Source organism: Calypte anna, chromosome 12 (genome assembly GCF_003957555.1).
Source record: "Calypte anna isolate BGI_N300 chromosome 12, bCalAnn1_v1.p, whole genome shotgun sequence".
NCBI classification, from domain to species: domain Eukaryota; kingdom Metazoa; phylum Chordata; class Aves; order Apodiformes; family Trochilidae; genus Calypte; species Calypte anna.
In genome coordinates, this window is record NC_044258.1 from 2370470 (window position 1) to 2385703 (window position 15234).

General features: G+C 44.3%; 1 protein-coding gene across 3 annotated transcripts in view; it reads left to right on the forward strand.

Annotated features, from left to right (window-relative positions):
- The first annotated feature begins 531 nt into the window (after positions 1-531).
- FAM120A (family with sequence similarity 120A) overlaps positions 532-15234 on the forward strand; it is a 54020-nt gene continuing 39317 nt past the window's right edge. For 2 of the 3 annotated variants that reach the window (XM_030458767.1, XM_030458768.1), the window contains exons 1-3: positions 532-1360; positions 6932-7178; positions 11507-11589. In XM_030458767.1, coding sequence (XP_030314627.1) covers positions 887-1360; positions 6932-7178; positions 11507-11589 — 804 coding nt within the window. In that variant the 5' untranslated portion in view covers positions 532-886. Of the gene's footprint in view, positions 1361-1819; positions 1881-6931; positions 7179-11506; positions 11590-15234 lie in introns of those variants that run through there. The other variant, XM_030458769.1, reaches the window with a different exon arrangement.

Here is a 15234-nt window from a genome sequence, read left to right on the forward strand (position 1 = left end):
GCCGACCGGGCCCCGGCAAGGCGGAGACCCCCGAGGCAACAGGTGGCCCGGGACACAGCTCCCCGGAAGGCGGTCCCGCTGGGGCGATCGACGCCGACCGGGAACTTGTGGCGTTGCCCGGCCCGGCAGCAACGAGATGGGAAGCGAGTCGGCAGCTGAGATGGCGGCGAGGATCCCCAGGCGGGCCGCGACAGCGAGGCACGGGCTGATCGGGGCCCGCCGACCCCCGCTCACCGCCCCCCGCCACTCCCCCGCCCCCGAGCCCCCTCCCCTTCCCCGCCACCCGCTTCCGCCCGCGCTCCCGCGCATGCCTGGGTTATGCAACGGCGGCGGCGTGCGGGCAGCGCGGGCTCCGCCGCCCCAGAGCCGCAGGGCAGGGCAGAGCAAGGCAGCGCCCGGGGCTGTGAGGGCGGCAGGGACCGGGCCGGCGGCGCCGCGCTCGGGCGCGCTCCCCGCTCGGGCGGCCGTGTGCGCGCCCCGCGCTGCCTGTGAGTGGCAGCGGCGGCCGCCGCCAAGTCCCGCCTGTTCCGCTCTCCCTGCCGCAGGCGGCGGCGGCGGCGGGTTGGCTTCCTGCGCACTGTGCCGCTCCCCCTCCCCCCGGCAGTCGGAGCCGCAGCGGCAGCAGCCCGGATCCCCGAGCCATGGCTCTGTGAGAGCAGCACATGGCGGCCGCAGCAGCCATGAGCCCCCCACTAATCCATACAACTCCCCCCTGAACGGCCACCGACGGCAGCCAGCGCTCCCACCCGGCTCCACCGCTCCCACCGCCCACCCGCAACTCCAGCCGCCGCCGCGCCGCCCGGCCCGAGCCCAGACCCCGCCGCTGCCGCCGCCGCCGCCGCCGGGCCCCCGCTCGCCCGCCCGCCGCCGCCACCCGGTCCTCACCATGGGAGTGCAGGGTTTCCAGGACTACATCGAGAAGCACTGCCCCAGCGCTGTGGTGCCCGTCGAGCTGCAGAAGCTGGCGCGGGGCAGCCTCGTGGGTGGGGGCCGCCAGCGGCCCCCCCAGACCCCGCTGCGCCTCCTCATCGACGCCGACAACTGCCTGCACCGGCTCTACGGCGGTTTCTACACGGACTGGGTGAGCGGCGGGCAGTGGAACCACATGCTGGGCTACCTGGCGGCCCTGGCCAAGGCCTGCTTCAACGGCAACATCGAGCTCTTCGTCTTCTTCAACGGCGCCCTGGAGAAGGCCCGGCTGCACGAGTGGGTGAAGCGCCAGGGCAACGAGCGCCAGACGGCGCAGCAAATCGTCAGCCACGTCCAGAACAAGGGCACCCCGCCGCCCAAGGTCTGGTTCCTCCCGCCCGTCTGCATGGCGCACTGCATCCGCCTGGCCCTCATCCGCTTCCACATCAAGGTGAGGAGGAGACGGGCCGCCCGCCTGCCCGCCTGCCCGGCCCGTGGCGCCCCGGCCCTCCCCGCCGCCCCCTCGCCGCTCTCCGACGCCGCCGCCGCTCTAAGATGGCAGCGGGGGCTGCCCTGGGCCTTGCCAGTGCCCGGCCCGGCGGAGGAGGGAGGAGGGGAGGGGGGGGAAGCACCCTGCCTCTCCCCTCAGCGCCTCAAAATGTCGTCGAGGCCCGCGGGGGCGGCCCAAGTTTCGGCGGCCTCAATCCCTGGGGGATTTTGCTATTTATATGGCGCTGCCGGTCGTCCCGACACCCCACCGAGGCCTGCGCGGGGCGTCGGGGCAGCCGGCAGTGCCAGAGCCTCCCGGATTCCCCTGGCTGTGGAGCCAGGCCCGGCAGCAGGGAGGTTTTTTGCCTCCATGTTCTTTCGGGGCCGCCGCTCCGTTGACTCAAAATGTCCCTTCTTGCCCAGGGCCCCCCCTCTCCGCCTCCGATCGGGAGGGTGGTGAGGCTGGGACTTTGGTATCGCAGGTGAGAGTGGCTGGCCGAAAGCATCGTAAATCTAATTAATTATTAAGACGAAGAGGAGAAGGGGGGGGGAGAAAAAAATCAGTTATCACGCACGGTGGATCTGCAACAAGTTCCCTGCCGAGGCGAGGTGTTTAAACTTGCACCGAAGGTGAAATCGCTCGCTCCAAAATGTTCGAGCTTCGTATTGGTGAAGGTGAGGGTTTCGCTCGGCGTTGCCCAAATGCATTAATGGGCTTTTGATCAAGTGTAGAATAATTCAATCTTTACTCCGTACCGACAGACCCTTCCAGTTTGTGCGATCAGGAGCACCGATCTGACAGTTATTCATTTAAACTTCTTATTTTAAGGGGGAACCTCTTCTTTCTGTTAACTCAGTCGACAAACACTTAGGCTGGGGTCCGTGGTGATCCTGCCCTGACGCCAAGGCCGCGGTTTTAAGGGTTGCAGGATAATAACGCGTCGCATCTCCGCACAGTGATCCTGATTTACGGTGGTGATTGTGTATATTGAAATACAAGACGGTAGAAAAACAAGCCCCGGGATGAAGCTGCAGTTTTAAGAGTTGCTTGCTGGCTTCCCCGCTAGGGAGGTAAGAGCAGCAAGAGTAAAGCACGTACTTGCAGGCTTTATTATCATAAATTACTTTTGTGTGTAGAAAAATATTACGCAACCTTTAGAGTTGCACGCTTGATCACTTGCAGCAGCTTAACGTTATCTGGCTTTTGTACTGCTCTTTCGGCGGATTAGAAAGATTCTGGCCGAGCTGCAGCCCTGGAGTAAGGATGACTGTCTTGAAGAAGTTCAGAAGGTGGCTTTGGGTGAAGTTGTCTCCCGGTGCCCTGCTGGCTTGGGCAGACCCACGGAGGAAGGTTCTCCCTCTCTGAAGCCCCCCGGGGCAGGCAGTGGGCATTCAGGCTGTGGGTGATGGATGTCCCACCCTGTAGTGGCCTCTGCCACTGGATGAACCTCATGTGGAATGAACTGGAAGTGTTGTTCTGGTTGTTCTTGGAGGGCGTGTTGAGCTCTGCTGAGCGCGATGCTTTGGGCTCTGTGCCTGGCTGAAGTGAGGAGGTGATGGCTGTGTCTGCTGTAGTAGTAATGTGTTTTCCTGGTCAGCATAGAAGCAAAATCGTGTATGTGTTTTGGGTAGGAATGGTGACTTTTCATTGGTAGGAAAAGCAGCCTCTCATTGAAACTTTTTTTCTGTAGTTAGGAAATGCTTTTATTCTTCAAGGAAAAAGTTTCAGGGACCCGTGCAGTGAAGGTATTTACCTTGGTCTGGCTTTGGGTGCAGTTGAAGTTCTCCCCAATTTGTTATTGAGACTTAGAGATCATTAGTAAAAGCGATTAATGGGGTCAAATAAGAATTTTTTTTTCTTTTTACTGTATTAAACTGGATATTTTGTTTAATGCAGTATTGCAATGCCTAGTGCATGACAGGAAGCCAGCTGTTTTGATATTGATAGGAGTTTGGTATTGGTAATAGTCTTGTGGCATGTTGAATTAGCTCATAGTCTTTTAAATGCATTCAAGCTCATACCAGGTTCATTTCTGATGAAGTCCATTGAAATTGGCACATTTGACAACCTGTAGCACTTTGTTTACTTTCAAGCTTAGCTGCAGCATTAGCTCCTTCACAGTTTCTCAGTAATACTCCTTAATCTCTGGAAACAGTTTTAGGAGTAAGTGGACATGTCATACCTAGTCCCTTTCTCACAATAAAAAAAAAAACAAAACCAGACCAAATGCAGATCCTCCGCAGTTTAGATGGGGAAGATTTTAGAGGGTGGATATTTTGTCTGCTTCAGGTTAGCACTGGGAGTTGGCTGCAAAGTGCTGGTTACCACATGTTGGTGGGGAGAGTTGTTGCTGTTTGTGGCACTGATATCAATCACTGAGCCATCACTGTGCGTGTCCCAACTGCACTGGTTCTCTGGGCTGGTCAGCTGCCTTGGGGGTGAGGAGGGTGTCAGCAGTTCCCATTTGATGCTTCATTTGTGCAGCTGTTGAGAAGCTGTGGATAGCTCTGCTTTTAATTGATTTATTTTCAGATTAAGAAGTGGATTTCATGTTTATAGGGGTAACGTGAGTCACACTCATCAGAGAACCTGTAGAACGTAAATCACATCCCTTTTCTGGGTTTCTTCTTTTACATAATCTATTGTCTTTCTAAATCTGCTTCATTACATACATCTTTCCTGAAAACTTAGTCCAGTTTGTTAATCCTCTCCCTCGTGCTCACTTTCTAGCAACCCTGCTGGTGGGCAAAGAGCAAATTCATCTTGAAGATGTCATTTTATAAAAAATTATTTTGCATGTATGAGTGACTTTTTAAAAAAAAATTACATGTGCATAAAACAGTTGCCAACTTGTAGTGCTTTCTCACTTTAAAGAGTTGGGTTTGAGAATACTGATTAACTATGAAGCTGATTTTCATATTTTCAGGAAACTTTTTAGTCTTGAGTAGAAGGCTTTTGTGTAGAGCTAGGAACAGGCTATGAATTTAATCTATTTTGTTAATTAGAAGGGAGAAAGAGAATAATGTCTCCCAGTCTGAACAATCCTTTTCAGCAGGATGGAAAAATAACAGGTTCCCCCAAGTTATAACCAGTATCCCACAGGTTCTTTGATTGTGACCTGGTATTTTGGTGTTAGGGGGAAGGGGAATAGTTCTTAAAAAAAGCTTCCATGCAAACCAAGTTTGCTGAAATGTAAATATTTAAGCAGCAGAAATCTTAACATCTTTAATACTTTGGTGAGATGTAGCTTTGCTCAGTATCTAAATGTGCATGTTTACTCAGGCGGGATTCTCTTTTTGATCCACCATCATCAATGTTCACACAAGATTTAGACTTGAAAGTTTTCCAAACTCCTGGCTGTGGTTTCCCCTGATCCTACCTCTCTGGGTGGATTTTGAAGTGTGCACATTGCTTGGGTGTAGATTCATCTTTTGTGAGAGGAGTAATCTATTTCTTTGTCTCTCATCTTCTTAGAGTTTTATATGGGGGGTTAATTGTACTCTGGGTAAATGCAGCTCTTTGCCCTGTCACAATTTTTATTTGATCACATTTTCTAGTCTTGCCCAAACATCCTGCAGTTTCCGTGCTTGTAGCTTGCTGTCTCAGATGGCTTAATAAAATGGGGAGGGAGGGAACTGGAGGCTGTGGAGGTAAAGGAAATGGTTTATAGGAGATCATAGCAGGGCTGCACAGTTTCCTTGTCTGTTGTCTGCATATCCAAGTCACAGCTAGTGCTGCAAAGACTTCTTACTTTGTTTTTATAGATGGTCATGCATGCAAATATGGTGATTCCAAATATGTGTACATAACTTTAATCATCTCCCTGTAATGAAAACAAAACAAAACAAACCCAAACAAAACCCAGAACACCTGGGGAATTTTCCTAGCTTAAAACTTGTAAAGCTGGGGGTATGGTGAAGCCTGTGTCTCCCTCCTGGAGTTAGTATAAACTGTATAAATCTGATACTTTCATGTTTTTCCAGAGGTGTTTGCAGTCTCTTCCAATTTGGTGTACTGTGTGCACACCTTATGTTAGCTGATAGTATGATTATTAGAAAACTAAATATTCTCCTTTTTCTCACCAAAACCCCCTGCATTTCAGGAACACTGGTCCAGTCCACTAAGAGCATTTCTTATAACTTCAAAGTGGTAGCACTGGCAGCAAGGACAGCTTAGTGAGCTGGCTGTTGAGTGTAGGAATAGCTCAGAGTTTGGGGTTTTTCTTGAAAGGGGGCATCTCATGAAGCTAGGTGGGAAAAGCAAGATTTTTACGTACCTCTCCATAAGACCATAATACAATGCTAGGTTCCTAATGTGTAAAGCATGAGTAGGAAAGGGAGAGTTCCTGTGAGCTGGCTATTGAACACAAACTCTGTCAAGAGGTGGAAGACTGGGCCTGTTGGAGTGGGCTGCAGAGGTCTAGGACCCTTGTTGGTGTTGTGCAGGGCTTTGGCTGCAGAGGAGATCAACAACATCACTGGCACTAATACTGTAGTTATTCATGCATACTGGGGAGACTGAAGCTAATAGTTTTGTACTAGTCTATTTTGGGATAGCTTGCTATCTTCATTGTTAAATTTGAATACTTGGTGAGGGTAGGTTATGTGAACATTCAACTTTGGGGTTTTCTGCATCACTGAATATTCATTGTGTATGTAGATGGTAAAAGGTATCAGAAGCACTCAGCTCACTGAATTTTTGGGTGCTTGTGTGCAAACTGTAGCTGTAGCTCTTCCTGGTGTGTAGAAATGCAGGACTATAAGTATTAATTGGTTATAGTGGAGCTTTTTGGTTTAGTTTAATCTCATTGATAAGAAAAGGTTGCTTTTACATTTCCAACAGTAGGAATTGGCCCATGTCTCCCCTGCACATGTCTGTTCCAGTCATCTGTAGCCTGAAGTATGTGCTTTGCTAGGCAACGTTGAGTTGAGAGGTGAAGTCTGGGCTATAAACTTGGAGCAGTTTACACCATCAGAGACAGCTGGGCACAAATGAATAGGCTGTAGAGGTTTGAAAGTGGAAGAAGGAAAAAAAAAAAGAGGCATAACACAGCAAAGTAGGTATTTGAAAGGTCAAGAAAGTTACCTCTGTTCATCTGAGGGTTTTGCTTGTTTCTTTTAAAACAGGGCTGCAAAACTTTAAAAGTACTTGTGATTGCTTTTTGAGGGGGCATCTTGTCTTGCTGAACTGCTAAAGTATTCACAGCCTTAAGATTTTTTCCCCTGAGTTAATACAGACATTGGTGTAGTAATATGTTTAGAGTTTGAGTGGTTCTGTAAATAAACAGTTACTTCAGATGAGTTCAGTAATGCATGATGCCACTCCAGTCTGCAGGCTTCCAGAACTTTGTGTTGTGTGTCTGGGTGCTCCTTACATCCTGTCCCTGTGTGCTGTGTCACTGGATTTTTTAAATCCTGAAAGTGTTTCAGATGCACATCTATAGTTTCAGAAAGACTGGACGTATCATAATACCTGTGATAAATCAGTCCTGCCATTTAACACTCTAGCTAATTACTCTGTCTTCCACTGTAGGTTGCACAGAGCATTGAGGATCATCATCAAGAAGTAATTGCTTTCTGCAGAGAAAAAGGTTTCCATGGTTTGGTTGCATATGACTCGGATTATGCATTGTGCAACATCCCTTACTATTTCAGTGCCCATGCCCTAAAACTGAGCCGTAATGGGAAAAGTCTCACAACAAGCCAATACCTAATGCATGAAGTTGCCAAGCAACTGGACCTGAATCCAAATCGCTTTCCTATTTTTGCTGCTCTTTTAGGTAAGTGAAGTAATAAAAGAACTCAATGCTGCTAGTCAGACTTAAGATTTCAGTTTCTGTTCACTGGTTTAAAATATGTATATGTATCATCTGACAAAGCACCCAGGGAAAGACATCTCTTTGTTTCAGACATTCCTACTGTACTTGAGGTGGGCTGGATGTGTGTTTATGAGGCCAGACATGCCCAGTTTATAGAGACCTGCAGGCAATGCAAATTGTGGCTGTCTGGAAGGGAGTAGAAAGTAAGAATTCTGCAAATCTGTGCCTAGCCAAAATGTTCTCAGTGGGTGGGGGGGGAATCAGGACAATTGTGGTTCTACTAGTTTTGGTCTTGTATAGCACACAAGGTCTGCTTTTAATAATACACTCTCCAGACTGGGGAAGCATGCTTCTGTCTTATTTGTGTTCTACCTAAAAGTAACTTATGGAGTGAATATTTTTTGGCTGCAGGGTCTGAAAAAAAAAATTCTGAAAGCACAGGTGACCAGCATCTTACCATTCCATTAGTTTTATTTGGATAGTTTTTTAGCTCTGCTGCTTCTAATGGTAAATGGTGCAGTATCTTTAAGGAGCATAGGTAAGAAGGACTTCAGCTGTACTTAAATGTGACAACTTTAACACACTGTTCACAGCACTGGCAGGGAATAACTCATACTCTCAGATGGAAGAGTGGATTAATTACTAATAGAGTTGACTCAAATAAGAGCTGTTCAGAACTTCTTTTTTGGGTAAATAAGGATAGAGCAGCCATGTTCTTGTTCTTGTTGTACTGAGCAAGCAAATTGAGAAAACTGGATTTTTCTTTCATTTTCTTACTGACTTTGTGTTTTAGTATGGATACATGATAGAAGAATAAATTCATTTGAGAGCTGTGAGAGAGGCTGTGTATTACTGCTTAAGCACACTAACAGCTTAGTAGTCCTTAATATTAAATTGTTACTTATGAATTCCAGGCAAGTACTTTCTACACTAAGAAGGAAAGAATCAATTCATCTTACTGTAAGGAAGACAGAATTTTATTTGGCTGGTTGAAGTTGTTTTTTGTTAGTGTGATTTAATTTTTTTTCTTGTCCAGAATGGTTACCTGCCTGCATGGCTCTGTGAAGGAATGGCAGATGATTGGCTAAGCTGCAATTTAAAACAAAAGCTCTGTGTAAATTGCACGAAAGACTACAATTACTAGGCTTTCTTTTAGAGTCTATAAATAAGCTGTTGAATGCCAGTTGGGTGAGTAGGAATTACTGCTTGAAAAGCAGTTTCACAGTTGCAGATATGCTCTGTGGAGTTAATGTGAATTACATCATTTTAACTTGTCACAATTACAGCTGCGTGGTCAGTTGAGACATTGCTTGGTTATATTAAATGGTATGTGAAAGATATTCTGGTAGATTTTCTGTAGGTTTTTTAGTTTTCTGCAAGAAGCTCTTGAATATTTTTCTTTCTTGGTATCTTATATGATAAAATATCTTTCAGCGAGGTCTTATAGAAAGAAACTTGACATCATTTTACATGGTTTCTAGAGAGATATTTTGTAGCCTTTTTTGGTTTGCCAAATTAGTTCTAAGGTTAAAAAAACCCAGTTCAGCAAGAGTTCAGTTTTGTTCATTCTTTTGCATTTCTTTTGTGTGTGTATTCAGTACGAGTAAGCAGAATAAAGTTTATGGAAGTCAGGGTTAGAACAGAAGATACTTGGGAGGTCTTCTTGCAGTGAGGGTTTTTCTTTTCTGTATTAGTGAATATTACAAAACCTAAGTAAATAGATAAAGAATTACTTTATGAGCTTGCAAGACACAGATACTGTTTGACTTTTATAAGTATAGGAGTTTAATGATGTCATTAAAAACAATGCTTAATGCATATAGGCATAGAATTGTGTGTTGTGTGATCTGTGTTTAAAGCAGGGCATCTCATTCAGTTCTCATTTTTAATATTTTTATATAATACCTGGGGGCTTGTCTGGCTTTGCAGGTTATTCTGCCCTTATTCATATGTCCTCTTTGGGTACTTTGGAACCTGATAAGTAGAATGAATGGGTGAATCAGGATGGGAAAGCATAAGTGAGTGTTTGATTACATGGCAAGGCACATGAATCTGTTACATTACTCTCCTGTTTCAGAGACATCAGTGTAACTCCCCATGCTAGCACTTTGGAGAATGTTATGTATACAGTGTCTTCCCTGGTTTGTTTTTTAACTTTTTCTTTTCTATAGCTTTAAAATATGGCCAAGATATTGTGTCCTCCAGGAGTGTTCTCTTAAAAAGTTCTGTCCTAATTGTTCTTGATGTGAACAGGGAGTTGATTTGGGCTATTCTGCAAATTTTTACTCCAGTGCTTCAAAATGATTTAAAAAAAAAAGGAGAAAAAGCTTTAGCAGTAGAAAAATAAGCACAGTGCAGGGCTTTCATTCAGTGAACACTTTAGAAAGGGCAGTGGCTTCAATTAGTATCTAATTGCTGAAAAAAAAAAACCCCACAACAAACTAAGGCCTACACTATAATAAGCCATTAAAATGGGAAAAATCAATATATGTTGAGGTTGTTCAGCCAGGTCAAGAAATAGAGGTTGCTTATATAACATTGATCTCTTTCCCACTGTGACAGTACTTTGTAACATGTGTCTAGTCATGGAGTCTCATTCTGTTTCTCTGTAAAATTGCAGGACTACATAAGGTGAGTACAGGCTTATTTGGACTAGAGAAAACACTGCTGCACTCCAGCATTGTAAATTCAGTGTGTGCTGAGAACTCCTCAGATGGTCAGACTGTTCCATGTCTGTGTTCACGGGGATGGAGTTGCCTGAAATGACAGATGGGCACCAAACAAGGTTGAGTTTTTGGTGGAAGGGAGAGGAACTCTGACTATTTTAGAAGGTCATCTGCAGGAGTTACTGTTAGTTAGTTATCACAAAATATCTAGTGGTCTGGCTGTAATTGATTTTTTCAGACCTGCATTATAAAGGCTGTCTAATCCTACTTTGAAGTAAGAATGTGGCTGTTAGATACAAACTTGTTGGATCTTTCTGATGCAAGTTTAAGGTTTAGCTTCTAATTAATAAAAATTACAATGTTCCCTTGCTGGAGATCTCAGCAGTAGGTTAAGTATTGATTGGACACAAAAACTTCCCTCTTTAAAAGGGCATCTACTGTTTGTCAGACAGCTTGCTTGGTTTTCATGTCTTAAATAGTATTAAAAGCAAACTAAATTATTTTACAAACAAAATATTAAGAAAGCAAACAATTGTCATATTCAAAGAATCTAGTCATGTTGTTAACCTGTCAGTGAGACATCAAGATGTTGTTCAAACTGAAATTTAAAACCAACCCAAACAACAGAAAAAACTGCACTAAAGTGTAGTATATTGAAGAGCAATGGGAACTCTGTATTCACTGTTAGGCTGATGCATCTGTAAAAACAGACATTGAAAATATCCTTATGTTTGCTACCAGAAGTGTAATAATACATTCTGCTTAGCTTTGGATCCACAGACGCTGAACTGTATTAGTGGTTTATTAGTTATTCTTTGATTAATTCAATCTTTTTTAATTATTTCCTAATAGTAAGAATTTTTTAGAACTTTTTCTGAGTGTGATGTGCTTTGGCAAAAACAAACCCAAAATAATTTAAGTGATCTTCAGTTTGGTATGAACAGCTTGGTAAATACAGGCACTGGCTCTATTCAGTGAAACAACTTCATTTTTTTTGATGCTGCCAGCCCAGGCTCCTGAGTGGTCAGGTCAGGGAAAGAAACTGGAGGGATTGTGGAGCTGGTGGGTGTCAGGGGTGCTGGCTGGGTGTCAGGGGTGCAGGTGGGTGTCAGGGGTGCTGGGTGGGTGTCAGGGGAGCTGCTGTGCTCAGAGGGTTAAGCAAACCTGCCTGGTGCTTGCTGCTTGCCCCAGGCTGGATGCTGGAGCAGAGTGCAGGTTCCAGGGACAGCTCCTGTGTGGATAGGGAACAGCAGGTGGTGGGATGCAGGAGGGGCTCAGCAGTTTGTGTTGGAGAGCAACAGGATGTGCTCTCACACCTGCACCATGAAGTCCCACTGGGGACATGCCAGGTCGGGGCTGACACCATGTGTTGTGACTGGCTCTGTTGGCTCTCTGAGTGAGCTGGGTTTCATGGAAGAGTGCTCCTCAGCAGAAGGAATTTTGCCTTGCTGCAGCAGCAGCATGCTAATTAGGTTTTTCTGGAATAACAAAAAAGTATCTGCAGCTTAATCTCTCCTTGTTAATCCTATTGATTGGAAATTGAGGACTGATTGCAAAGTTGTTTTGCTGGGCATAGGAACTGTGTATTCTGTGGTGTACTTACAGTTCTGTATTATGTTTCAGGTAATCATATTCTACCTGATGAAGATTTGGCTTCCTTTCATTGGAGTTTACTTGGTCCAGAACATCCACTAGCTTCACTTAAGGTACAAATTTAATACAACTATGAGCAAATAAGCTAAAATAAATCATAGCAGTTAATCAGAGCAGTGTAATTACTTCACAGCAGCTATGCCAGGCTCTGGTGTCCCAGTGCCTCCCTGTTGACTGCAGAGGATACCAAGGGTGATTAGCCTTGCAAGGCTAAACTTAGCCTGTGTGATCCCCCTCAGTGCCCTTTAGCTGCATGAGCCATGTACCTTCAGTGGGGTTTGGCTTTGAGAATGTAGCTTCATACTCTGGTGGGTTTTTTTTTTAAGAGGAGAATTTATTGTTTAGTCATATTCTTCAACTGTCAAAAATAATTAGCTGAATATCTGATTTGTGTGCAATAGTCAGTTTTCTGTACTTTTTAAAGTGCAAATAATTGTGCAAGAAAGCCACCATGACCTTCAGTAGGGTTTTTTTTATTTGTTTTGAGACAAGCAACTTGTGTCTGATGCTCTTAGTTTACAGTATGTCTGTTCTGCTGCTTCATCACACTTGCTTTGTACGTCTGCCAAGTAGATAGCTATAAAAGGGAAACTGGACACATCAGAGAATGGGGTAATAGTGTCCAGACTTTTTCTCTGCCACAACAGACATGCCTTTTTCCCTTAAGGTGTACTGTACAGATCAGTTTGCTTTTTATAAATTCTGTGGGACTGTATAATTAGAAGTACATCAAAAATAGGCGGTGGTTTTTTCCCCCTTGTATTCCCAAAGTTTATGAAGTGTTGAAAATTTGTGACATATTTTGCTGAAGGTAGAATTTAAAAACAGATTGAAGATTTTCAGCAGAGTTTTAAGGCTTGCACGTGCATTGCTTAGTGAACAGCTGTGACAATTTGATGTTACACTCATCCCCATTTTGCTGCCTCTCCTGTGTTTAGCAAGGTAAGTGTCAGCATGTTGCAGTGGCAAAACAAACTGTGCATGCACGTTTGCTGCTTCCTTGTAAAACTGGAGATGAAAAATGAAAAGACTTGGGTGAGCCTGTATTTTCATTTTTTACTAAAAAGATTAAAATACAGGACTTCACTCAAAGTGGCTAATAAACTTTCTGATGGTGGGAATACTTTTCTGTATTTAGGCTTGGTTTACAGGCAGTTCAGAATATGACTCCAGATGCCTAGGCCTTCTGAAAAGCCTTCTAAATAATATACTGAATTACTCAGCTAGAATGAAAATCAGATACTTGTTGTCTTTGCCTCTAGATTTACATTTTCAGTGGAAGCACCAATTGGGCTTCTTAGCTGGCATCCTAAGGGAATGACACTTGTTTCCTTAGAGCATCACTGAGCTCTCTTAGGCAGCCCTCCCTTGTATTTATTTAATCTGTTGGCCAATATTAATCAGATTTGAAAGAGATTCCTATTTGGCTCTTACAGACTCTATGAAAACTGATATGCTGTTATCAGCAAAAAAGACCCAAATTAGTGCCCTTCCTGAGGGTAAAGGCTACCACAATATGTGATTTTCTTTAATTTCACAGCAGCTTGCTGGGAGGTTGCTGAGTGTCACCAAACAACTTTTTGGTTTTGTTTTGTTTTGTTTTTAGCTTCAGTTACAGCGGTGCTTATGGTTTGAAGTTATAACTTTTTAAGAAGCTCATTAATTCAATATAATTTCATTCTGCATACTAGTATGTCAATGTCATTCCAAATCTTTCTGGAGAGACCTCTTTTGTTAATTGCAGAGGTGCAGAAAGCACTGTTTCCTACATTTTATAAGTGCTTAAAAAACCTGGAAGACACGTTTATATTAGCCAGGAGCTTGATAGCAACAATTACTTTCAAAACAGTAACAAACAAGCTGTTATGAAAGCTGGAAAGGGAGTGGATGAAGACTGCCCAGGATATACACCTAGGCCGTGCTTACAAACTTTGCTTTGTTGCATCTGTTTAGAGTTTTATTGTGTATTCTCCAGTCTCAGGTACCAAGAGCTCTGATTCCCCAGTTCATTCACCTCGGGATTTAGAATACTTTTTCTCCTTGTGTAAAGATTTTAATCTGTTGTACCTAGGACAGTATGGTGTTGAGCAGATTTAGTTCCCAGTGGGCTGATAGGCTGTGTTTCAGTAAGAACTATGGCAGTTGATAATGCATTCTTAATATATTACTAAGAAGATAACTCTGCCTGTGACTGAAGTTTTGTTACCAATTAAAAAGTTCAATTGAGAAAAGAAACTACCAGTCTTCCTTGATAGAAGATGGGTGTATCAGCTCAGGTGTCAACATAGGTGAAGGAAAAGCAAAACTGAGGAACCTGTGCCTCTCGTTGAAAGAGGAACATGAGGAACATGGTGCATTCATCTGGGGACAGCTGAGTAGAAATGGGAAAAAGGAAGGGAAATGGGAATCTGAACAAAGAATCCCTATTTCACATCTAGAAAGAAATAAACCTAACAGTCAGGACATCTTCACAGGCTGGATATAAAGCTGTGCCTATCAGAGGACACCAACAATGACCTTCAGCTCAGCAAAACTGGTAAAGTTCCATGGACAAATTTAAATGAAGAGATTTGAATTACTGTTGCTGCAAAAGGGGAAAAAGAATCAAAACCTGACACTGCCAGCTGTTCTCAGTCAGGGTCTTGTCTCTCTAAATGTCCCTGTGTAAACAAATCATGCATCTAATCGATGTGTAGCCAGGTGCTTGCATCCTGTTACCTGACTGCAAGCAGAGTTCACTGAAATGACCACCCAGATCAGAAGCTGAAACAAGTAAGGGGTTGAGAGGCTCACTGAAAACTAACTTGACCACTAGACCTTGTTTGGTGATTAGCATTATACTACTTTTTATTTATATGTTTTGGGATTTATCTTTAAAGCAAAACCAATTGAGTTCTTATTCTTGGAAAGCTTGCTACAGTATGGAGCTTCCATATCAATGCATAATGCCATCAGAATGATACTAGAAGGGCAGTTTCTTATCTCTGGAATGAATAGTACCTGTTTGGGAGTACAAACCACCAAATGCTGACTCTGTTCACAAGGTAACCTTAGAAATAAAAGTTAATGCAATCTCCCTTGAAAAAGATGTGTATGGAGAGAAACTGAGGTGGCTATCTTAATTTTGTGATGGATCATCTTTCCATTAGGATGGTTTTGAAAAGATTAATGCATTGGGCTGTCTTTGGCAAACTCTGGATCTGCTGACCAGCCATATTCCACATTTGTTTTTGCCTGGAATAACTAGTTAGCTGATCTCCTTGGTTATTTTGTCTCAGTAGGGAAACAGATGCATTCAAAAGCAATGCAAAATATGCAGGTTAGGCTCCTCTGAATTGCTCTAGGAAATTCCTGTATTTCTGTTAGCTGTCTTCAGAGGGTGTCTGCTAGAGGGAGACTAATATGCTAAGTAGGTGCTTAGGTAATTTGCTGCTGCTCAGATAACAAAGGTGGTAGTCTCAAGATCTGCTTCAAGTAAGTGTCTGTTGCCTGAGGGTTTTTATGTTAAGGGTCATCATGGGATGAGGCAGGTCAGGTAGTCATTTAGTCCAACCTTCTGCTAAAATGATGGTCAGCTTGAGGTCAGAACAGGTTGCTCAGGGCTTTGCTTAGGCTCGTCTTGAAAATTTGCAAGGTTGGAGACTGTCCAACCTGTCTGGGCAGCCTGCTCCATGGGTTGACAGCCCCAGCAGTAAAAA